At 47.8% G+C, this 20,666-nt stretch overlaps 1 protein-coding gene across 7 annotated transcripts in view; it reads left to right on the top strand.

Annotated features, from left to right (window-relative positions):
* Positions 1 to 17,297, top strand: part of PLD1 (phospholipase D1) — a 75,886-nt gene extending 58,589 nt beyond the window's left edge. For all 7 annotated transcript variants that reach the window (XM_056358178.1, XM_056358180.1, XM_056358181.1 and 4 more), the window contains 8 exons: positions 1,555 to 1,665; positions 2,374 to 2,462; positions 5,533 to 5,646; positions 7,225 to 7,274; positions 8,319 to 8,453; positions 10,758 to 10,911; positions 11,555 to 11,669; positions 12,232 to 17,297. In XM_056358178.1, coding sequence (XP_056214153.1) covers positions 1,555 to 1,665; positions 2,374 to 2,462; positions 5,533 to 5,646; positions 7,225 to 7,274; positions 8,319 to 8,453; positions 10,758 to 10,911; positions 11,555 to 11,669; positions 12,232 to 12,456 — 993 coding nt within the window. In that variant the 3' untranslated portion in view covers positions 12,457 to 17,297. The remainder of the gene's footprint in view (positions 1 to 1,554; positions 1,666 to 2,373; positions 2,463 to 5,532; positions 5,647 to 7,224; positions 7,275 to 8,318; positions 8,454 to 10,757; positions 10,912 to 11,554; positions 11,670 to 12,231) is intronic.
* Positions 17,298 to 20,666: the final 3,369 nt, after the last annotated feature.

Genomic DNA, 20,666 nt, shown 5'->3' with positions numbered 1-20,666 from the left:
CCCTCCTGTTGGCCAAGTGAGCAGCCAAATGGGGAATTGCAGGATCTGCTTTTCAGTGAGCTGTGGGAGAAAGCTCCTTCTGTCCGGGTGAAGGAATTGGCTCAGGAGTCATGTGCTACTCGGCAGCAATGGCCCTCAGTGCCACCTCCTGAGATGCTCTGGAGGTGGGAGGGTTGGTTTCGTTCAGGCATGCAGCACCTGGACCAAAAGGCCAAATCCTTATCTAACTGGTATACTACTGGAAATTAATTAGCTTTTGAAATTCTTCAGCCATGCCACAGCCAGCAGCCTGCTTTGAATGATGGATGATGATGACAATGTGACAGCAGAGCTCAGGGCCAGGGTATCAGGAATGTTCAGGGGATGGGGAGAGTAACGTGGAGCAAGGCAGAAGCTGGACACAGAGAATTAAAAGAAATACATGGGAGGGATTTCCAGGGAAAAATGTTGTTGAGCCCCAGAAGACATCAGGATTTTGCATGTACTGACACACGCATTTCACAGGTCCTCAACATTTGGATCTTGTCCTGCGTGTGACTGGCCCAGAGTGCTGGTAAAATGGCTGTGTTGAGATATTTTAAGGCTGTTGTTTCAATGGCAATGTTTAAAGACAGAGGGTAACCACAAATAATTATTTCCCTTGAGCACATACCCTGCCAACACTTAATTAAAAAACACATTTCCATCTAGGAAAATGTCACTTGGGGCATAGTGTGGTTGCTTCTTGACTCAAAGCGCGGGAGCGGGTGATGCCACAGCATCTCTGGCTGCCGGGGCCGGGAAGCTCTTTGCTGTGGGGCTTGCTCAGCCTGGCCGAGAGCACGGACCGAGGTTCTTTCACATGTTGGTTTGGCTCCCTTGCACAAAAACTGCGGGAGGCAGGGGGAGAACGTGCCCGGGGGATCTTGCAGTATCTACTTTAAAAGTGGATTTCCAGTAAAAATTAAGTGTGGGCAAGTGAACTGCTATGAATTTTAAAAGTCGTATCACAACAAATCAGATAGCTTGTGGAAGAATTTGGCAGAACAAATGACTGACCTCGAGTGCTCAGGACAAAGGCATGGGCTGTGTTACCAGGCTGACCGTGGAATTAGGTACCGCCTGTCTGGGGGGAAAATGCGTTGCCCAGGCTGGAGACCAGCCTTAAAAAGCACTGGATGGGAGATCAGCGATTAGGTGGGCACACCTAAAGCTTGGAAATTTCAGTTGGTTTAAAAGCAGTTAATCATAAGACCTTAAGCAAGAACAAGGCTTCTGTGCTGCTTCTATTGCATCTCGACCTGCTCAGGTGGGAGAGGGCAGTAATACAGCAATGGGACAGGGCATTGATATTTTTGATCAAAACATTATTAAGCCTTAATACTATTTTTGAGCTTCCATTCTTCTTACTACAAATGCAGTATAAATGATAAGTGTTGTGTCTGTTACCTGATTTAGTGAAATCCTGACAGGCAAAAGTATCAGGGAAGAGCGCTGCCTCTTAAATAATGCACTTGCAATGCTGTTGTGTCCTGAGTGGGACAGGGCTGAAGGTGTTAATCCTTTGCTTTGCAGGTGATCCGTTCTGCTGCTGACTGGTCAGCCGGCATTAAGTACCATGAGGAATCCATCCACAATGCCTACGTCAACGTGATAGAAAACAGCAAGCACTACATATATATAGAAGTGAGTGGCAGTGAGGGAAAGCAGGAGAGTCCTGATGCTCTGGGCATGGCTCACAGCCATCAGGAGGCTAATTCTACTTCTTGAGGTTTGGTCTTAATTTTTTATCAATTTAGACACACATGGATATTAATACAGCATCTGAATTTCTGGGGCTGTTTCCACTGCTTTCAGTGGTCTTTGGACCAGTCTGATGGCTATGTACCCCGACAGCCTTCTGATGGCAAGGTGGAAAAAGAAGATATCTCCTTCACAAGCCTCTTTGCAAAATTGCCAGCAAACTTTCATGGCCTCTGCAATAGTCGTCTTGTCCTTTCCATGGATTTGCAGTGTCCCCTGTGTGTGCTCAAACCTCCCGCTCACAGGGCTGGTCTTGCACCTGCACAGCCTTGAGGTGCAGGAATCTCCCATGTCCAAATGAATCTCTGTGCTGGCTGAATGGAGATGCCTATTATCCTTCTTTTAGCCTTTTGTTAGGTTGCTCTTTACATGAACTTCCTAAGGAGTGTGACTAATAAGGACTAATTCATTCCCTAAGCAAGCACAGACACACACATCATTTAATAATAATTAAAAAAGCATCCACTCAAACAGCACACAAACCCAGTTGTTTGCTCTTTAGTTGCTCTTGGTCTGAAGTAAAGCATGCAAATACTTTTTTTTGTTGTTGCTGGCAATGTCTGACAGTAGCTTTGCTTGCTTTTCCTGCAGAACCAGTTTTTTATTAGCTGTGCTGATGACAAAGTTGTCTGGAACAAGATCGGCGATGCGATTGCTCAGAGGATTCTTAAAGCTCACAGGTAACCTGTTCTTAACGAGGCAATGAAAGTCTTCCAGGTGCATGCATATGGTGTGGTGTAAAATCATATCTTGATGGACGCAACTGTATAATAGCTTTTGTAGCGCAGAACCGATGCGGTCAAACATTTGCTTGTGTTTGCAGCAGTAGGACTCTGGTGGTTTCTTTGCAGCCAGAAAGGGATTTTCTGGACTTGCCCTGATGCAAATGTATTTTTAACTGTGGATCTTGTCCTTGATATACCAGTTCAACAACCCCTTTGCTCCATAGCCAACCAGTCTTGAACTGTGTGGTAAGGCAAGTTAATGAGTGAGAAGTTGAACTGGGACTTGTGGTTTATTTAAATTATCTATACAGAGGATTGGCTTCGTGTAGGGGAAGCAAACGCATTTCGAGGCTTTGGCTGCAGGGTTCAGTTATTGTCTGAACAACTTTTTCTGGTAAGTGCTGGAGGGTATTTACAACCTCCAGCCACCATTGCAAGGGAACCAGCACTTGTTCCTGTGTGGATCAAATCCAACCATGTTGTAGACATGCCTTTACTTCAGCATGCCTGACCTCATGTTAACGTTAATACCACAGGTAGTGGCCTGTCTTCGCTTTGATCCCGGACAGCCTTACTTAAGGTTGCTCCCCTGGAGTCTCTCTTCGAGATACGTATACATCACCATCTAAAACTGTATGCTGGTCTTACTGGGCTGATATACAGAAAACTTTCTAAACATCTTCCTTTCATCTCTCGTGCTTTTTTGCCATGCATGGAGACTTTTCTTGCAATGATTGTTTTCCATATTGTAGTTGTCCAGAACTATGCAGGGGCTGCTTGCCTGGAGGTGCTCTCTCCAGAATCTCAGAAATTTCTCTCTTTGGCTCTTGAGGTTGGTAATTCCCACCTGGATAAAGGCAAACACCCCAAAAGAGGCAGCCACCCGGGTCTGGGCAGTACCTGCAAGGCCACAGGAGCTGCCATGAGGCAGGCTTTGTTCAGAGGCACTGTGGAAAGAGGAGCACTGTTCAAACCGGGAGAGCATGGGTGTTCTCTGCTATGCCTTTAGTAACAGGGCAGAGTAACAGGGTGGAGTTGCTGGTTATCTGTGAGCTGCAATGCATAGGCTAAATAATTGCAGTAAGCTGAGGGTGAAAGATGGGGAGGATTTTCTCACCCAGGGTCAATGAGGAGTGGTGCCAGTGCTGCTGGAAATGGCGTTGCTGGTGTTTGCGTTGCAACCTCGAGGCTCGCAGGCAGCCGGACACACAGCTCTGTGCTGGTCGGTGTCCCCATGGAAAGACGCTCTGGGTTATCTTTCCTGCCTTTGGGAACTGATCACCATGGGCCCTTTGCATCAGTTGCCTGCTTTTTAGCAATGCTACTGAGGCAGCAGAAAACTCTCCAGGTACTCTGTTAAGATCTTCCCATTATATCAAATTTATTTAACAAGTGTCGTTCTGTCCAGATACCAGAAAGCCTAGCACAAAGGGGAGTCACGCAGATTCATCAGTGGCCCATTTTCATGTGTGATGCTCACATCTGTGTGACTCCAGTTTTATTCCTAACCGAATATGAGATTCAGATTCTGCCCACTCCAGCATGCTTGGCATTGCCTAGGTTTAAAAGTAATTTCAGACCTAAATGGCTTGTATCATAGCATTCATGTTCCAAACTGCCCCAGAAAACATGTAGGTGACGCACAGATGTTGAATTGTAAATTAACATCTTTAGTTAAACTTGTACACTTCTCTCTCTTCTAGACTAAATATTTTCTATTTATGTAATTAATGATGTTCTTTTCTTGGTTTCCTTTTTTTTCATGGGTGGCTCTCATAGCCATGTGTTTATTAAACTAGTTTATAGACAAACAAACTGCTTTTTTGGGAATGCTTTTGTTGGTAGATCTCTTTCTTCATGATACAAACAGGCTTCGTTTCAAAGACCTCATTAACTGTTTCTGAGGTCTGCTGACAAACTAAAGCGCGTAGCACAGCTATAAGGAAGCGCTGGCTGAAAGGAAAGAAACACGGTCCTCCATGCCTCTCTGCCAGCACAGATGAGACCCCAGTGCTTTAACGATTTTTGTTTAAACGAATTTTAATTTTAACGAATTAACGATTCCCGTTACCCCGAAGCTCACAGGCATGGCTTGCCCGGGGAAGGAATACTTTTAACAAAAACTGCAGGCCGCCTTACGTTCAGACTGCTCCTGCACGGGTTTTGTCCCGATCAAACCGTGTTTGCCATCTAGCGGCAGCAGCCTTCGACGGAGCATCCTCCTCCCTGGCCGGGGCGCAGGGCAGGGCTCTGCCAACCCGGGGTGCCTGGCAAAGGCAGGCGGAGCAGATGCACCTGCCCTTTGTCAGCAGAGAAAACCCAGAGGTGGGTTTTAAGAAAAGCCCCAAGCAGTGCCACAATTGGAGCTTTTGTTCCGAATCAGATCGCCGTTAGGGTATGGTTTACTTTGGGGGAACTCTGGAACTGAGTTTTTGTGGGTTGTGGTGTACCGGTGAAATACTCACCCTCCCTGAATGATCAATGTGTCGCTTGTGCCCTGAGCTTTTTCCACCTTTTGTGATGATTCTGGCTTCTAAAAACGAGAATGTCTTGGGAATGTCAGGTCAGAGTTGGGTTTTCTGCCTGTGATAACTGTGTACTCTCGGCTGTGCTCTGCCAGGCAGTCGTCCACCCCAGTCCGCACCAGTATCACTGTGACTGGGCTATTGGGGAGCTCTAACCAACTTCTATAGTGGCAGGCACAATCTGCAAAATAACTAGCAGATTGGCCTCGAACTTCAGTGAAAATGCATTTCTTTTCCTTTAGCTGCTTCTGTTGTCTGCTGAGAGTGAACTAACCGTTCCTTCTGCTCCTGAAGGTCTGAGCACTTGCTGTGGTGCTGATGACGGGTGTTGAACACCTGAAACTGGGAATACACTTCACACAGTGCTCCCTTAAAATCTGTGTCATGGCCTTGGATGGAAACCAAGTTGGTCAGCACAGGGAGAGTGAAACCGAGGGGATTTCACCTTGTACAAAGCTGTAACATTTGCAGGCTGATGTTTCCCCAAACTACCATTCCAGGGAAAACAAGCGTTTCCGAGTATACGTGGTGATCCCGCTGCTGCCTGGCTTTGAAGGAGACATTTCGACCGGCGGGGGGAACGCGCTGCAGGCCATAATGCACTTCAACTACAGGTACTGTGGGCAGGGCTGGGCGAGACCTCCTGTCACCTCGTCACCAGCTGCGAGCCGTGCCCGAGGGCCAGCTGCCAGCAGCGGGGCGTCACACTAGATGGTGTCCACGCAGGCACCCGGTGTTTGCAAAAGGACAAAAAAAGCATTTGTGTAGCTTCTTTCACTTAGCTTATTTATTTGCTAGCCACAGGATTTGCATCGGGAGGCGAGGCGATGCTGGCTGAGCGGGGAAGTGCAGTGGGTAAAGCCTGGTGCAGGCAAACACCCCCCTGGATGTGGGGAACCCCTGCCTCTGCCCTGGCGCAGCAAGCTGTAGAATCATAGAATAGTTTAGGTTGGAAAAGACCTTTAAGATCGTCCAGTCCAACCATTAACTCGGCACTGCCGAGCCCACTGCTACACCGTGTCCCCGAGTGCCATGTGTCCCCCGATCCCTTACACAAACGCCCCAATTCCTGACTCTCAGCCGCTCCCACATGCGGGGAGTGCTGCCACGTGCACTCCCTTCCCTTTCAGCTCCTCAAACCGGGACTGACTGATCTCTCGGCTCTCTGCCCTCCCGCTCGACAGCTGTGCTCTCCTGTAGGCACTTACTGCGGATTTTACTGGGGGTCCCCGTGGCAGCATCCCCAGCGCCACTGCAGCCGGGAGGCAGCATGCCACCCTGCGGGTTCATTAGCTGCGCTTCGTCTCCAAATCTGCCTTTTTGGCCGATACTTCTCCTGGCTCTGCCCGTCAGCCCCGCAAAGGCAATGGCGTTCTCCCCAGTGAGATTCCCCGGCTCTGGATGGATGGGTTTTGGGGGCACGGGCACCCAGCAGCTCTCATGGGAAGGACTGAGGTGCGGCCGTGTTGGGTGGACCCGCACTGGGAGCGGGCCGTGGAGGAAGGCAAAATGGGCCAAGGCAAGGTGGCTTTACTGATAAGCTGCTGTGTTATGGTATGGCCTGGGCACAGTTATCTGCGGAGACTACTGCCACCTCCAGTGTGAAATCCGTGTCTGCTGGTCTGCAGGGCTCCTGCTCCAGAAGGGTGAGCAGGGCAGGAGGCACAAGCAGAAGCAAAGCAGCGTGCCTGCCTAGCGAGGCCCTTCTGCCTGAGCTTCCTTCTGCAAGGACAGCCATACGTCTTGAGAAATCGCTCATGGGTTGGGTTTTTTTGAATGAGATGCTGGCTGTGGCTTTTCCAGCCCAGCTGTAATCACACAAACTCCCAGACCTGGCACTCTTGCACATGTTGCCTTTTTTTCTTAATGTGATTTCGTATCCAGACCTGTGGCACAGATGGTAGCAGCCCTGTTTGTAACACGTTTATCGGCATCATGGCATTCTCTAAAAGGCGAAAATGCTCCCCAGCTCCTATGCGGATTGATACAAGCTCCTTTAGGAAATGAGCAGTCCTTGATATATCAACAGTCATTTGGGGAAAATGCGTGCTCTGGAAGCACTGTCTTTCGTCTATTAGGATGGGGTATTTAAGAGGCTTCTGTGTTTGTGATTTACCTTGCCCGGGTCTGATTCAGCATATGCTGTTGCCTCACGGCACAGTGGTGCTGACGGCTGCCTACCTTCTTTCCAGGACCATGTGCCGAGGAGAAAACTCAATCCTGGGCCAGCTGAAGGGAGAGGGTAAGAGCTTTATTCCTTTCCTCTATGTTGTTTGGTCTTGGGATGCTGCTGTTCGATGGATACATGTACAACACACAAACTGGACTCTCCAGCTTCTTGTTAACGTGGGCTTGCTGTTGCTGAGGGCTGCAGGCATGGACTGGGGCATCTCGCAACAACGTGTGATACAGGCTCGTGGGGCTGGTGAGTGACCTCCTCCTCCTCCTCCTCCTCCTCTGCCGTCACCCCATGGTGAGGTCTGCTGGGTCACACGAGCCATGGCCAGTTGTCAGACCTCGCACTTGGAGGCAGCCCTGATCCGGAGGAGAGGAGGACCCCCCAGGGAGGAGCACGGCATGGTTGCAGCTGCTCAGGATCGTGTTATTTGGAAAATGTCCTGAGTGGGGCCACAATTCTGGGAAAGACAAGACCTCGGCCTCCCCTGTGAATCCCACCCTGGGATTGTGTCTGGTAGTTGAACACAGAGAGAAAAAACCTGCCTAAGCAGGACGCTGTTTCTGAGTGGCTTCCTCGCCATGAGGATGCCTGCTTGAATTCGCTCCGCTGGGAATCGGAGCACCATGAACACCCACATATCACAAATGCTAGGGGCGTACATAATGCCTCATTCGTTCCAGGTCTTTGTGTAAATCTGAGCTGCAGACACGTACATTAGGACATATTTTCCGTACTGTGCACGGACCAAACACCTGCTCACAGCCTCCTTTCTGCAGGATCTGCAGAACAGTCGCATAGTCCAGTTATTTTAAGATGCTTGGATCAGTTGTGAGCACTTGCGTGCTGTGCAAGGGAGATTGGGGTCATTTCTCACCAAAGTGGAAGTATCTGAGCAGGCAGCAGATCAGAGCAGCACAGAGAGCCCACAGGCAGCTTTTAAAGTCTATTTTTAGAGAAACTTATTTCCGATATCTGTTTTTTTAGTATTTTTCTAAAAAGTCAAAAGTGAACTGTTATTCATATGGGTCTCCATATAAAAAGAGGGTCTTTTCTCCTTCTTCTTCCACCTCCCTCATCCCATTGGTTTTGTTCTTTTCTAATTTTCAGTTGGAGATAAGTGGATAAACTACATTTCATTCTGTGGACTTCGAACATATGCAGAGTTGGAAGGAAAACTAGTCACAGAGCTCATCTATGTCCACAGCAAACTGCTTATTGCTGATGACAACACAGTTATAATCGGTGAGGAGGGGGCTTGCGGAAGGGGTTTGGACCACTCAGTTAATCTGGATTAGTCCCTTCGCTTCTCTGCCCTGTGCTCAGTGCAGGCTGTGGTGCCATGTGCTTTTCTGTGTTATGATTTCTTTCTCATGAAATATTTTGCTGTTTAGAAAAACCCAGAAAAACAAACTCATCAGGAGGATAGGTAGGAGGGAGGAAAGCATTTGGAGAGCTGTCGTTTAATTTGTTTTTCTGAAGTGATTTTAAATCTTTGTGTAACAGTGAAGAGAATCCCAGTGCAGGGAATATTGTCCATCTGTCTTGTATCAAACTCTGCTCTAGCAGGAAGACTTGTGAGACTTGTCATCTGTTCCTTAAAGAACAGAATGTGCCGTAAAATTTGGAAAGTTCGGACAACATGTGTCATTTATCAGCTCTGTTTCCTAAGAATGGGGAAATATGTTATAACAAGTAATAGATATCATTTCATCCATTCCTTTACCATATTTATTATGAGATCACGAAGGAAATACAAAAGACTTCAGGCTCAGAGTTCTACATCGCAGCAGAAAAGCAGAATTTTAGCCTATTCCTTTAAAGAAGCCCTTTTCGATGTGTTATCTCAGCAACAGAAACTTTGCCAAAGAATAACTTAATACCAGATTTTGCAAGACTCAAAATACTTCCCTCCTTCAAAGCAGCAGTCCAGCCTGTAGTCTTGGATGACCTGTGGTGAGATTGGCTCTTCTGTTACCCTCTCAGGGGTCAGATCCCATCTCTAGTATGCGGAGCAGCTCAGAGGTGGTTTTATTACAGCAGGAGCAGCGCTGTTGCAAGTGTGATGGTCTGGGGGCCTGAGACAGCTCTTAATTTCTATTTTCTGTACCTATAAGCCTGAGGATAGGTTTTTATACAGCATGTGCATCCGTGCCAGCTGGTGAGGTGATGGGGAGCCAGTGTTTTTCCACCCAAGAAAGGGAAGGTGCATGGAAATAAAATGCTAATGTGCAGGAGAGGGAGAGGAAAGGGTAGAGAGGGGCTTAGTTTGTTTTTTCTCCGGAGGTGTTAGCTCCCCTTGAGTCAGTTCAGTCACTGGGAAGGCTAAATGACTCTCTAGCACCTGGGGGTCTCTTACGGAGCTGGGAGCTGTGTCTGGAGGTTTTTTATTGTTTGGTCAGTTCTGTGGGTTGGTGACCTGATGACTCCTATTGCTGGCTGCATCCTGCTGTCCCTTTGGAGCCAACAAGTGCTGTGGTGTCCCCCATCCCTTGCCTTCTGACGGCTGTGCGGGGCAGAGAATATGTGGGGCTGTTTGGAGGATAAAGCCTCAGCTGGTCTCGAGCAGGGCTGTGGGTGTCAGACCTTGCATGGCATGTGCGGGCTGGGGAGCTCCCACTGCGGTGCAGTCAGGGCACCCAAAGCGCACCCAAACCCTTACGTGAGCAGGGTGGTGCATTTTGGAGAGGGACCCCCACCCCCCAAAAGGCACAGCCAGAGCCATACGATAGAAATGCAATGAGGGAAACATCTCCAGCAGCTTTGTTGGGGACTGAAGAGGTTATTTCCCAGACGCAAGCAGGGAGCTGTGCACAGGGCACCCACGGGTCCCCCTGCCAGGGCAGGCACCTCCCCTGCACCCCTCTGGAAAGCACCTCTCTTCTTCCTGGGGTCTGGGTGTTACACAGCGTGTGACAGCGCTGCAGGAAGCACAGGGCAAGGAGTAGAGAAAAAACATCTCCTGTGGTCGGGAAGTCCCCCAGAGCCCTGGGTCTGCTGCTGCCTTGCTGCCTTAGCTTTTGTGCCTGAAGTGTGGTCCTGGCAGGACAGGAGGGTCCAGGTGTTGGTTACCCACAGTGAGATGATGTCCTTCTTCCTAAAGCCCTCTCCCAAAAAAATCCCTACGTTCTAAATACAAATGAAAAACTTCCCCTCTTCACACTACTAAAGATGGGTGGATTTACCCATGGAGTCCATCCTGCGTCATTTAACTTGGGATCCAAATAGAATGCAGTTAAGACCTTTGAAATCCTTCAGCAAAAGCATCTGGGAAGTTACAGAGAGTAAACTTTTGAAAATGATGGTTTGAGTTTGGCTATGATTTAACTTCTTCCAAGCCTGGAGCTTTTGAAGCCTGCAAAAATTATTTTTTTTTCCTTTTCCCTCCCCCAGATTCTGACTCTCAGGGTCTGTGTTTCCATAAGGAAGCCCTCTGGTTGGGGTTTTACCTAGCAAAGCATAGATGGGGTGTGTGTGTGTGTGTGTGTGTGCAGGAGCATCTCGTGCAGCAGTGGTGCACTGCCAGTGCTTCTTTTTCCCCCTTGCCAGGCTCTGCCAACATCAACGACCGCAGCATGCTGGGGAAGCGTGACAGTGAAATGGCCATCATTGTGCAGGACACCGAGACCATCCCCTCCGTGATGGACGGGGAGGACTACAGCGCTGGGAAGTTTGCCCAGTCCCTCCGGCTGCAGTGCTTCAGGTGGGATGCACAGGGCTGGCCGAGCGCGGGCAGCGAGCAGGGATGTAGGCAGGGCTTGCTCAGCCTTACGCCTGCCCGCAGCCTTTCAAACCAACGGGGCTGCTGCTGCCTGCTCAGGTTTAGCATCGCTTGGCCTGGATTTAGTCCAGGGTTTTGCTGCTGTTTCATTGGCGTTAGTTAGCCTTTCTCACGCCGCTCCTGCCCTCAGCTTGGCAGCTTTACTTACAAATTGTTTTGCTCTGGGATTTCGCTAGGAGAGCTCATAAACAACACCGTGATATTTTGCCTCCAGATCCTGTTTTCACACTCTCTAAATTTTGGGGGGTGGTGGCTCTGATGCAAGTTTCTTGACTCGGAGCAGCCATCTGGCCCACAACATGGCCATTTTTTCTTTTAGACTTTTTTTTTTTTTGCCCCCCTACCCTATTTCCCATCTGGACAGTTATCACGCAGAAAAAAGGAGAAAATCAGAAAATCAAGCAGCGTTATGGCTGACAGACTATTGCAGGGACAGGAGTGGGAGGGTGCAGGAAGCGTGCACGGTCTGGCAAGTCCCAACAAAACTTTTCCTCTCCCGGCATTTCAAGAGGGGGAGTGCCCCGTGCCTCAGCCTCCATGAGCATCGATCCCTTTGCCTTCTCAGGGTTGTCCTTGGTGGCTCTAATCTCAGTCCAGAACACCAAGATCCCGTCTGTGACAAATTCTTCAAGGAGGTGTGGATTTCTACAGCAGCTCGCAATGCCACCATCTTTGACAAGGTGAGGAATGCGTTGACTTTCCCCTCCCTCCTTCCTGCACGGCAGCAGCAGATGCCAACGGGAGAAGCAGCACAGGGAGGGCAAGGGCAGCAGGTCCAGCTCCTGGGGCTGGACCCTCGGAGATGCTTTGAAGGAACGAGTAGTGTTGGATGCAAGAGCTGTGGACAAGAAACCGGAGTTTGTGCATCCTCAAAGTGACGGCAGCCCAAGAAGGCAGCAGTTCTGACTTGACCTTTTATTTGTAATGGCTGTAGCTCCAGTGAATGGCCGTGGTGTACTCACTACTTCTAGCTGGCCATAGCATAACTGGAGTAGAAGTAAATTTTACTTCTGGTTTTTAATGAGCTTTTGCAGTGATTAGGAAAAGCCCTGGAGCCTTCCCCTCTGCCTGCTCCAGCCGTATCACAGATAGGCACATACCTCTTCCCTCCCCATTCTCCAGGCTGCTAATGAAGTCCCATCCCGGGAAATTTGTATTAGATATTTTGGTCTTTCTCGGGAACCCTGCATTGCAGTATTTCCCCCGCACTGACATGCCACTTCTTCTTTCTGTTTTGATCAGGTTTTCCGATGCCTTCCCAGTGACCAGGTGAATAATTTAACCCAACTGCGTGATTTCATCAACAAGCCCAAATTAGCAACTGATGATCCTGCAAAAGCAGCAGAAGAATTAAAGAAGATTCGTGGGTTTTTAGTACAATTCCCTTTTCGTTTTCTGGAGGAAGAGTACTTGCTTCCCTCCGTTGGAACAAAGGAGTCCATGGTACCCATGGAGGTTTGGACTTAAGAAGATGCAGACGTTTTAAAGCCTGGTTCTCTAGAGACAAGTTGATGAATGACATGGGATTTTGGAAAGCTTTTTATTGCTAAGTGAGGCAAAAAAACATCTCCATCAAGCTTAATGTGCCTTTCCTAAGGGTTTTGGTGGAGGAACTTGAAGCAAATCAACACTAGCAAAGGAGAGGAGCAGAAAGACTTGGAAATTATGGCAAATGAGAAGTTTTGCCTCCGGGGGAGTTATTTTTTTAAGGCATGTTCTGAGCACCTAAAGGACACAGGCTCCTTCCTAGGACAGGAAACTATTCCCAGTCGATGTTGTCACTGCTGCCAGCTGTGTACTGTGGATGCATACGTACTGTGGTCGTGCTGTGGCTGCGCAGGAGTCATGGGCTGCGTGTGCTTCTAAGGCTTTTGGGTATCTGTACCTTGGCTTGCTGGAGTCCCCCTGTGTTACCCCTTCCATGCACCATCAGAGCACGTCATGCTGCTCTGGCACTGTTGGGAAGTGCTGTTTGGTGCTGCCTTGGGCTGTCCTACAGCTTGCAAAGTGCAGGTCTTTCACTTGATAAATGGAAACAGACTAACAATCTTGTATCAGAATCAACATTTCTGTCTCTTCTCCTCTCTGGGGGGGGAAAAAAAGACATTTCTACCGTGGCTACAGCAATCAGCAGTCCTCACGCACAGCGTGACACTGCCTTGGCCTTGGCGAAGGGTGACCTCGATGGAGCCGGAGGTGCTGAAAATCATCAGGGTTTGCTGGCCTTTGCAGACACGCAACAACATCTCAGTTTGTTCCAACTGCGCATGAAGGCTTTCTCCAGGAGAAGATCAAGGTTTAAACTCAAGCCTTAGACCTCCAGAGCTGTAGGAAAGCGAGGCACTGTGTGTAATGGGACATAAACTCAAAAGCCAGCATTGGCCGCGTTAAGCTCTGCACTCTGGGTCTTCCATTCATGCATTTGTATTGCAGTACATAGGTAGACTTTTCTTTCCATCCCTTTCCTCCCTATTTAAAAGAAGGGAAAGGTCACTAAGCTAGAGCTGATGCCATGCTCAAACTGAGCTGGCGTGTCGCTTTGTCGATGGGCTGAATGCGAGGGGGAAGGGGAGCAGTCAGCAAAGCCTTGTCTCTGGTCTACTCCGTTAGACCAGCCACAGTCTTGAGCTCAGTCATGCAGGACGTGTCTTCCCAAGTGCAGGTAAAACTCAGCATTTCTGTAAGACAGGTTCTAAAGCTATTTGGCATCTCACTGTGCAGCAAAGCAGCAATTCAATTCAGCATCCCTGGGCAAAACACTACCACTCCTGGGTCGGGATGTCGTCATTCTGGTGCTATCCTGGGTCTCACTCCATCCTGCAATGACCTCACAGTTTCATGTCCAGCTCCTACTGCAGTCCCAGGAGAGTTGTTCCCCAGCGGTTGGCGGTGCCATGTTGAACACTAAGAGATCGGACCATTAGAAACACCTAACAAGGGCTGGGTCTGGAGAGGTGGGAGGCTGAGCTCCTCTGCTGCCACTGCGTCCAGGGGCATCCCTTTGCTAGCTGGGTTTAACTCTGTGTCCGACTATCCTTAGTCAAAAGACCAGGTGAACGGGTATTTACTTTAGCTCACAAGCAAGTTTCTTTTTTCCTTTTCTGGCTCTTCCAACAGTCTCACCTGTTTCTAACTGGAAAAGAATCATACCAGTCAAACTCACACCCAAAACATATCTGGCGCCACGTTTTAGCTGATTGCCTTCTGTGTCTTCAGACCTGTAACTAGGCATCAGGTCATTCTGTACCTGCTGCATCACCTGAGTAAGTAACAACCCCAGATGTTCTTCCAGGGCAGCCCAAGCCTCGGCCCCTTCCCACAGTTTCCATTGTTTTACGCTTGTGTTTTGTAGATGCAGTTGCTTATTACACTGCTCTCTGGCTGATGTGGCTGTGGTCTGGTTAGCCTGTTGGAAGTACACATGCAGCGTTTTATGTGATGATCTTTGGTCCAGGGGGTTGATGCTTTTAGCTGGCACACTGTTAGCAGATAAGTATGTTCCTTTGATTATTTTTTTTTTTTCCCCCTTAAAAAAATTGACCTGGGGTCACCCTGTGTGGAGCCAGAGCCGCATGTGCCCTGACCACCTGCAATCAAGAAAGATCAAAGGTGTCTTGTTATTTCACATCAGTGCTAGTTCAGAGCTTTTCTCTTCTGATACGCTTTTAGCTGTTTTAGTTTGAACAAAGCTGCTAACTTTAAACAATTACAGCCTGTCAGGGAATCACTGTAGGTCCCACAGATCTGTATTCATAGTTGAAAAGGAAGCATTCAACCCTGCCACCCGTACACGTGAACCTTGAAGAAGTGCAAGACTCCTGTCATCTTCTAAGTGCTCTTATTGTCCTCATCCTCATATTAGCAAAGAGTCTTGTAATTGTTAAATTATCCTTATATTGTCTTTTAAGGTGGTAGGTAGCTGACAATTGGGCTTCATAACTCCAGTGGCGTTAAGTCCCCTTCTGCCAGGCTGCTCTGGGGAAAAACCACCTAGGTTCTGCACCACTCAGCCCACCGTGTGATGGCTGCAGGTCCCAAGTGACACAGCAGAGCCACATAGGAAGGATTTAATTGACTGATTCTGTATGAAAAGGTGCTAATTAAGAAGGTCTTTTGCTGTTAAAGTAGCAGATGGACCTCACATTGGCTCCCTGTCCAGGAGGAGGTTTCCCTCTGTAGGAACAGAGGAGCCGCACTGAACGTCCCTTCCCTGTGTTGGTGCTAAATTCCTGATACCAGGAGTTTAGTGACATTCAAATGCAAGCAAGGTGTGCAAGGCAGCTTCAGCGCAGCGTAGAGAACCCTGCATCGCCAGGGGCTCATGGGGTCATCAACCCCCTCTCCGTGGATGTGGCCCTGCTCACCCCAAACAGATGATGGGGCTGGAGTTTGCAGTGAAGACATGGCTCTTGTTCGCACCTGCGGGCTGTGCTGTTTGGAGCTGGCTCCTTCGGTCCCGTCAGCTAGAGGCGTATTTCTTATATTAAGAAGCCTGTGAGGTTGAACACCTTGAGAGAGTTAATTTCTGCACCTGAACAATCACTGTTTCTTAGTCAGTAATACCAGTGTGGGTTTATTTTTAATACCTTCAAACTGGAGAGGACTGCTCGCAGATATACAGTACTGTACCAAGTGGTGTGGATTCAGGCACTAGCAAACCCAGAAATATGAACTGTTTCTTGTGGCATTTATTTCTTCGAATTATAAGAAATGAGAACTTTTCCCAGGCTCAAACTATTTTGTAGTTCAACTTGAGTCTAAAATGTTTTTTCTTTTAATTTATTCCTTAACACATGCCACTTTGAGAACTCACACTTCTTACCGTATCTTTTTAATAGTCTGATATTTTAAAATACATGTTTTGTTGTATAGATGTTGGACTGGATAAATGTTTCACTGTAATGCTAATGCATGGTTTAAAAAATGAGGGATAAGATGTCATCATATGTAAGAGCTTTTACTAAAATACAATTTGTAGGAGAACTATTCCAGTGCTCCATGGCAGACACAAAGTGCTTGGGTCAGTTTCTGGGCCCTTGTCTTGGTGCGTGCCTGACGTGATGTGAGCTTTGCTGGATTAAACCCCAAACACTCCATTTTGATCAGGTTTCACAACATGATTTTGCAATCCTGGTGCTGTCCCCAGGGGAGACCTCAGTGCAGGTTCTGCCTAGCTGGGACCCTGACATGAATAATTTACAGTATCTTTATTCCTTCCAAGGAAACTTCCATGTACAATCAAGCTCAGATGTGGTTTGCTATTGTTATTTCAGTGTAACAAGTCTTTTGTGCACTTGTTAGGACAGTCGGGGGGTTGTAATATGTGCACAGAAGCTGCATTTGTGGGGACATTGAAAGAAAATTCTGCATGGTCCTTTAGGTTAATGCCATTTCCTTCTCCTGCCGAATGCAAAGACCCAAATCCATGCTGGTCTAAACTGACACACCTCCATCAGCCGCAGAGCTGCCGCACTGGTTTTTCTGACAGAGAGGACTTGGTTTGTAGGATGCAGTGGTGGCCAAGGTGGAGAAAGCAAGTGGGCTCCAGACCAGGTAGACAGAGAGAGGTTGGCATCTCTTGGGTGACCTACAAGATGTGAATACATTCTCACATTTTGTGGCCCTTGTTCTGCAAATTGTTTCAAACGAGCAATCCCTCTGCACAGCTGAGCTCCTGCTGAAACCAGGAGCTTTGCAGAATCGAGGTTTAAACCAGGAGTGTAACGCCATGGTGGTGAATCAGGTTAAGCATGCAAAACAAAGGTGTATCAAAGTGGAGCAGACCCACAAACTGCACATTGACCGCTGAATGCAGTGATCCTCTTGGGGTTTCTCTCTCTCTCTTTTTTTTTCTTTTTTTTTTTTTTTTAATTTCCCTGCCTGCTTTCTTGTTGTATTTTCCAGTATTTGTGATTATTCCATTTTTAATATCCCAGCGTTTTTTCATAAAATCTCCTCCATGTAAATAACTCCACCTTACCTCTTTCCTGACAATTGGGAAATGAGAAAAAGTGTTGAAAGTCACAGTTCTGGGAATGTTGGTTGTTTTTTTTTTTTTCTAAATTGTGTCTCTAGCTAGACTAATCAACAACAGGAGAGCTTCCACTTCGGGTGAGTGCAGGTCTCCGTGCGTCTCTACCTTCCGATGGTGTGGTTGTGAACACTGAATATCCCTTCTGTGAAGGCTGCTGGAATTGAGTTTTGTATCCTTGTTCCTGCTAACGATCGCTTTCCTTTCCACTCGGTTTGTATCTGGTAAATGAATGTGTATTAATGGACTGAAAATACAACTGATTATCATGTCAAAATGTTTGGCTTTGGTCTTGTTTCTACTTGTTCTGCAGACTGTGGCCACATCCTCCTTGTGGGCTGAGTTCTGCCCTTGCCTTGCGTTGACAGTGCTGTCCCAGCAGCCGAGACATGATGGAAAAAGGCTCAGAAATGTAATAAAAATGGCTAGACTTGAGTCACTAGTGTTTTCCAGGGAGAGAGAAATTGCTGTGTGGAGTGAAACAGTATAGAAAGAGAAAATTGGACGACTTACATTTTAAAATCCTATTTTAAAAGTTTTAATAATCTGAAAGCGTTATGAGAGGCACAGACAAAAATGCTCTCCAAAACAGAACTAACTTGCCACCGTTCCTTTTAACTTTCGGTAAAGGAAATCCAGTATATATAGAGAAAAAAGCAGATTACCGTTGTCCTCAAGGGGGAGAAGAGATTAATAAAGCATCAGTGGCGTTTCCAAGCTCTCTTGCAAACTGAAGACATATTAACTTCTCTGTTTCTTAGGTTTCATCTCCTTCCTCAAATGCCAAAGGGCTCTCCGCATCTTCAAAACTCCCAGATCCAGTCTGTGCCCTTGATAAACACAATAAGCCAAGATAACAGAGCTGGAGCTTCAGGGCAGGGGTGTGTTGGTAAAAGGCAGGCAGCTGCTGACTGACACCCCAGCTTCTGCTGCCACTCCGGCATCTCACAGCTAATTACATGCTTGCTGCATCACGCTTCCCAGGTCTTGCAGGCAGAGATAACAGCAGGCAGGAGTGATGGGAAGACCTGCCAGTCAGCACTGGGCACAGGGTGCTGGCTGGCAGTGGCGCAGGCATGAGGGCAGCGTGGGTGGCCACGGCCGAAGCTGGCAGCCCTTGCTGGCTCTGTCTTGCCAGCATCGGTTGGTTTCTGGGCCAGCAGTGCAGGAAAGCGGGGGTATCACAACGCAAGCTTATCTCTGTATGAAATTATGGCGAAATTAGAAGTGGTCTTGAATCTAGAGAGCGTAGGTATCGATTTGTAAGAAGGATCCTTTCCCTTCTCTACATGATGTAGGAGCCCAACTTGAGGGCACTGTTGCTGCTTTTTCTGTTTTCCCTCTCCTACACATAGGCATGCGATGCTTTTACTGTGCACCACTTCATCCACATCCACAGCCCATTCAAAATACAAGTGAAGGCCAGCTTACGGGCTATAGTGGGCACAAACTGTGCAGGGGAGGCAGGAACGCGCTGCCGTCAGCGAGGACAATGGCAAAACTCCCTTTGACTTCCCTACAGAAAGCATTTGCCTGATGCATGACTTGCAAAGCCTCTAATTTGATGGCTCCTCGCTGAGCAGAATTGTAGCCTATGCGTACCCTGAACACAAAGCCCAATTGCTAGTATGTTTAAGACCTGTTATTTCCAGGATGGATTTCTCCAGCCACTTTTGTACCGAGGCAGTTCCTGCCTCCTCTCGCAGGTCAGCTCTCCATTGCTGATGTGTCCGCAGGCATCCAGTGCCGGAGGCTGGAGAATTTCTCTCCTCCACCCCAGCACCGAGCACATCTGCTCTTTGGGCCTTCATTAGCCATGCATTTATGCACAGAGCTCTCAATAATGTGTCAACTTTTTAATTAGTGCCAGCCTTTTGAGTGTATGAAATTACTAATACTCTGTAGTTATTTTTGTAGAGAAGGGAAGAAAGAAAGGAAAGGTTTTGTGAGATGGGTCTAAAGGCATGTGAAGAAACAGGTTTCTTCTCACTGCTAAAAATCAATCTGGTTTAGTTTCTCTGCAATTGTGCCAGCTCTTCAGATTTTCAAGTATGTCTCTGAAGCACTGATGCGGTGGAGCAAAGGTTTTAAAAGCTGGAATCACAACAGCACTGTGAGTGAAATGCTCTATTTTTTTTTATTGGAAAAATTAAAAGTGACAGTTTCAAAATTGGTTCCACTGCTTTGATTGATTACTCAGAATATTTCGCTCAAAATGATTATGGCAAGATTTTCTACTGAGGCTTGTGGCTGGGATGGAAATTAATTTGAAGAAGGGGGGGGGGGGGGGGATGTTCTTAAAAAAGAAATTATTCTGCAAAGGAAACTGTTTATACCCAGAATCAGTGATGAGTAATCTCTCCGTAGTCAGCCTGATCTTGATAATTAGACATCCTGTGACTCCCATTTGAGGACAAAGGAGAGGAGGCCAGGGAGATAGTGTTATCATGTCTCCACAGGTTTCTATTATCTGGAGATTACTAGTGCCCAGCAGAAGTGGGGGAACCATCTGCATGCTGCTCAGGAGCTTTGTGGTGCTCTGCTGATGGCCTGTCCATACCATACCTCCCTATGGGGAAACCTACCTCGGGCCAAGGGTTGTGCTTTTAAGGAGGCAGAGGAGTGCTGGAGTCCTGCTGGGGCAGACTTGCTGGAAATCACCCCTCGGGAAAGGAAGCTGAGGGACACTGAAGGTGGTGTGGGCACAAGAGAAGTTCAGGTAAGAGCCAGACCCACCTCTTCAGCTGGGGAAAGCACCAGGGCCAAGCTGTGTAGTGGCTGCACAGGGGCTTCAGCACCGCTAGGCACACCACGCTGTCCATGCAGATGCCATCCCACCACCTTGGTCTTCAGCCTCTCTTATCCTTGCCGGGTCCTTGTACGTTCCCTTATGTTCCTGCGGAAGCCACAGCTTGAAAGCAGGTGTGTCACACAGATGCTCCAGTGTCTCCAGGCAGGAGGCTGCTTTCTCGCTCCAGGTTCCTCCCATGTTGGGAGAGCCAGGAACAGCTGGGAGAGGGGACAGGCAGGGCTGTCAACCAGAGATACCGATCTCCGCATCTCCCTCCTGTCCACAGCTTTGGAGCTCTGTCCTGCTCCTAGTGTGCTGCCTTTGGCATTTATCTGACTCCTCCCATTCATCTCGCCAAATACTCAGAAAATGATTTTGTATTTTCTTCTCTGGGTTGCCTTATTTCATCCTTTACCAACCAATTGTGCATTAAAGGACCCCAACCAAGCCTCAGCAGACTCGCAGGCTGAAACATAGACATTGTACCTCCAAGACAGAAACAGAAATTGTATCTTTTAGGAGGGGACTCGGCCTGTTTGCCTGGCATTTTTTAATGTCAACTTGAAAGGTGGGTTTGAAACTTCAGATTTTTTTGGTTTTTTACATTTCAGGAATTTATGTTTCAGACATGCTTCCTCTTGAAATAGATATGTGGTTTATGAAATGAAATATAAAGCACTGTAAACTTCAGAAATATGAACTAGATACTGAGTACCGAATTAATTTTAGGCAGAGTTAATGGCTTGCTTTATACAGAAAAGTCCTGGTTTTTCCAGTATCAGGCATGGAACTGGGAAACTCCAGAAATGAAGGCAGCTGTAGCCACACATAACAGACTAGCACAGTACAGCAGTC

The sequence above is a fragment of the Falco biarmicus genome, chromosome 13, assembly GCF_023638135.1.
Source record: "Falco biarmicus isolate bFalBia1 chromosome 13, bFalBia1.pri, whole genome shotgun sequence".
Classification (NCBI taxonomy): Eukaryota; Metazoa; Chordata; class Aves; order Falconiformes; family Falconidae; genus Falco; species Falco biarmicus.
This window is presented reverse-complemented; position numbering and strand designations above follow the sequence as displayed.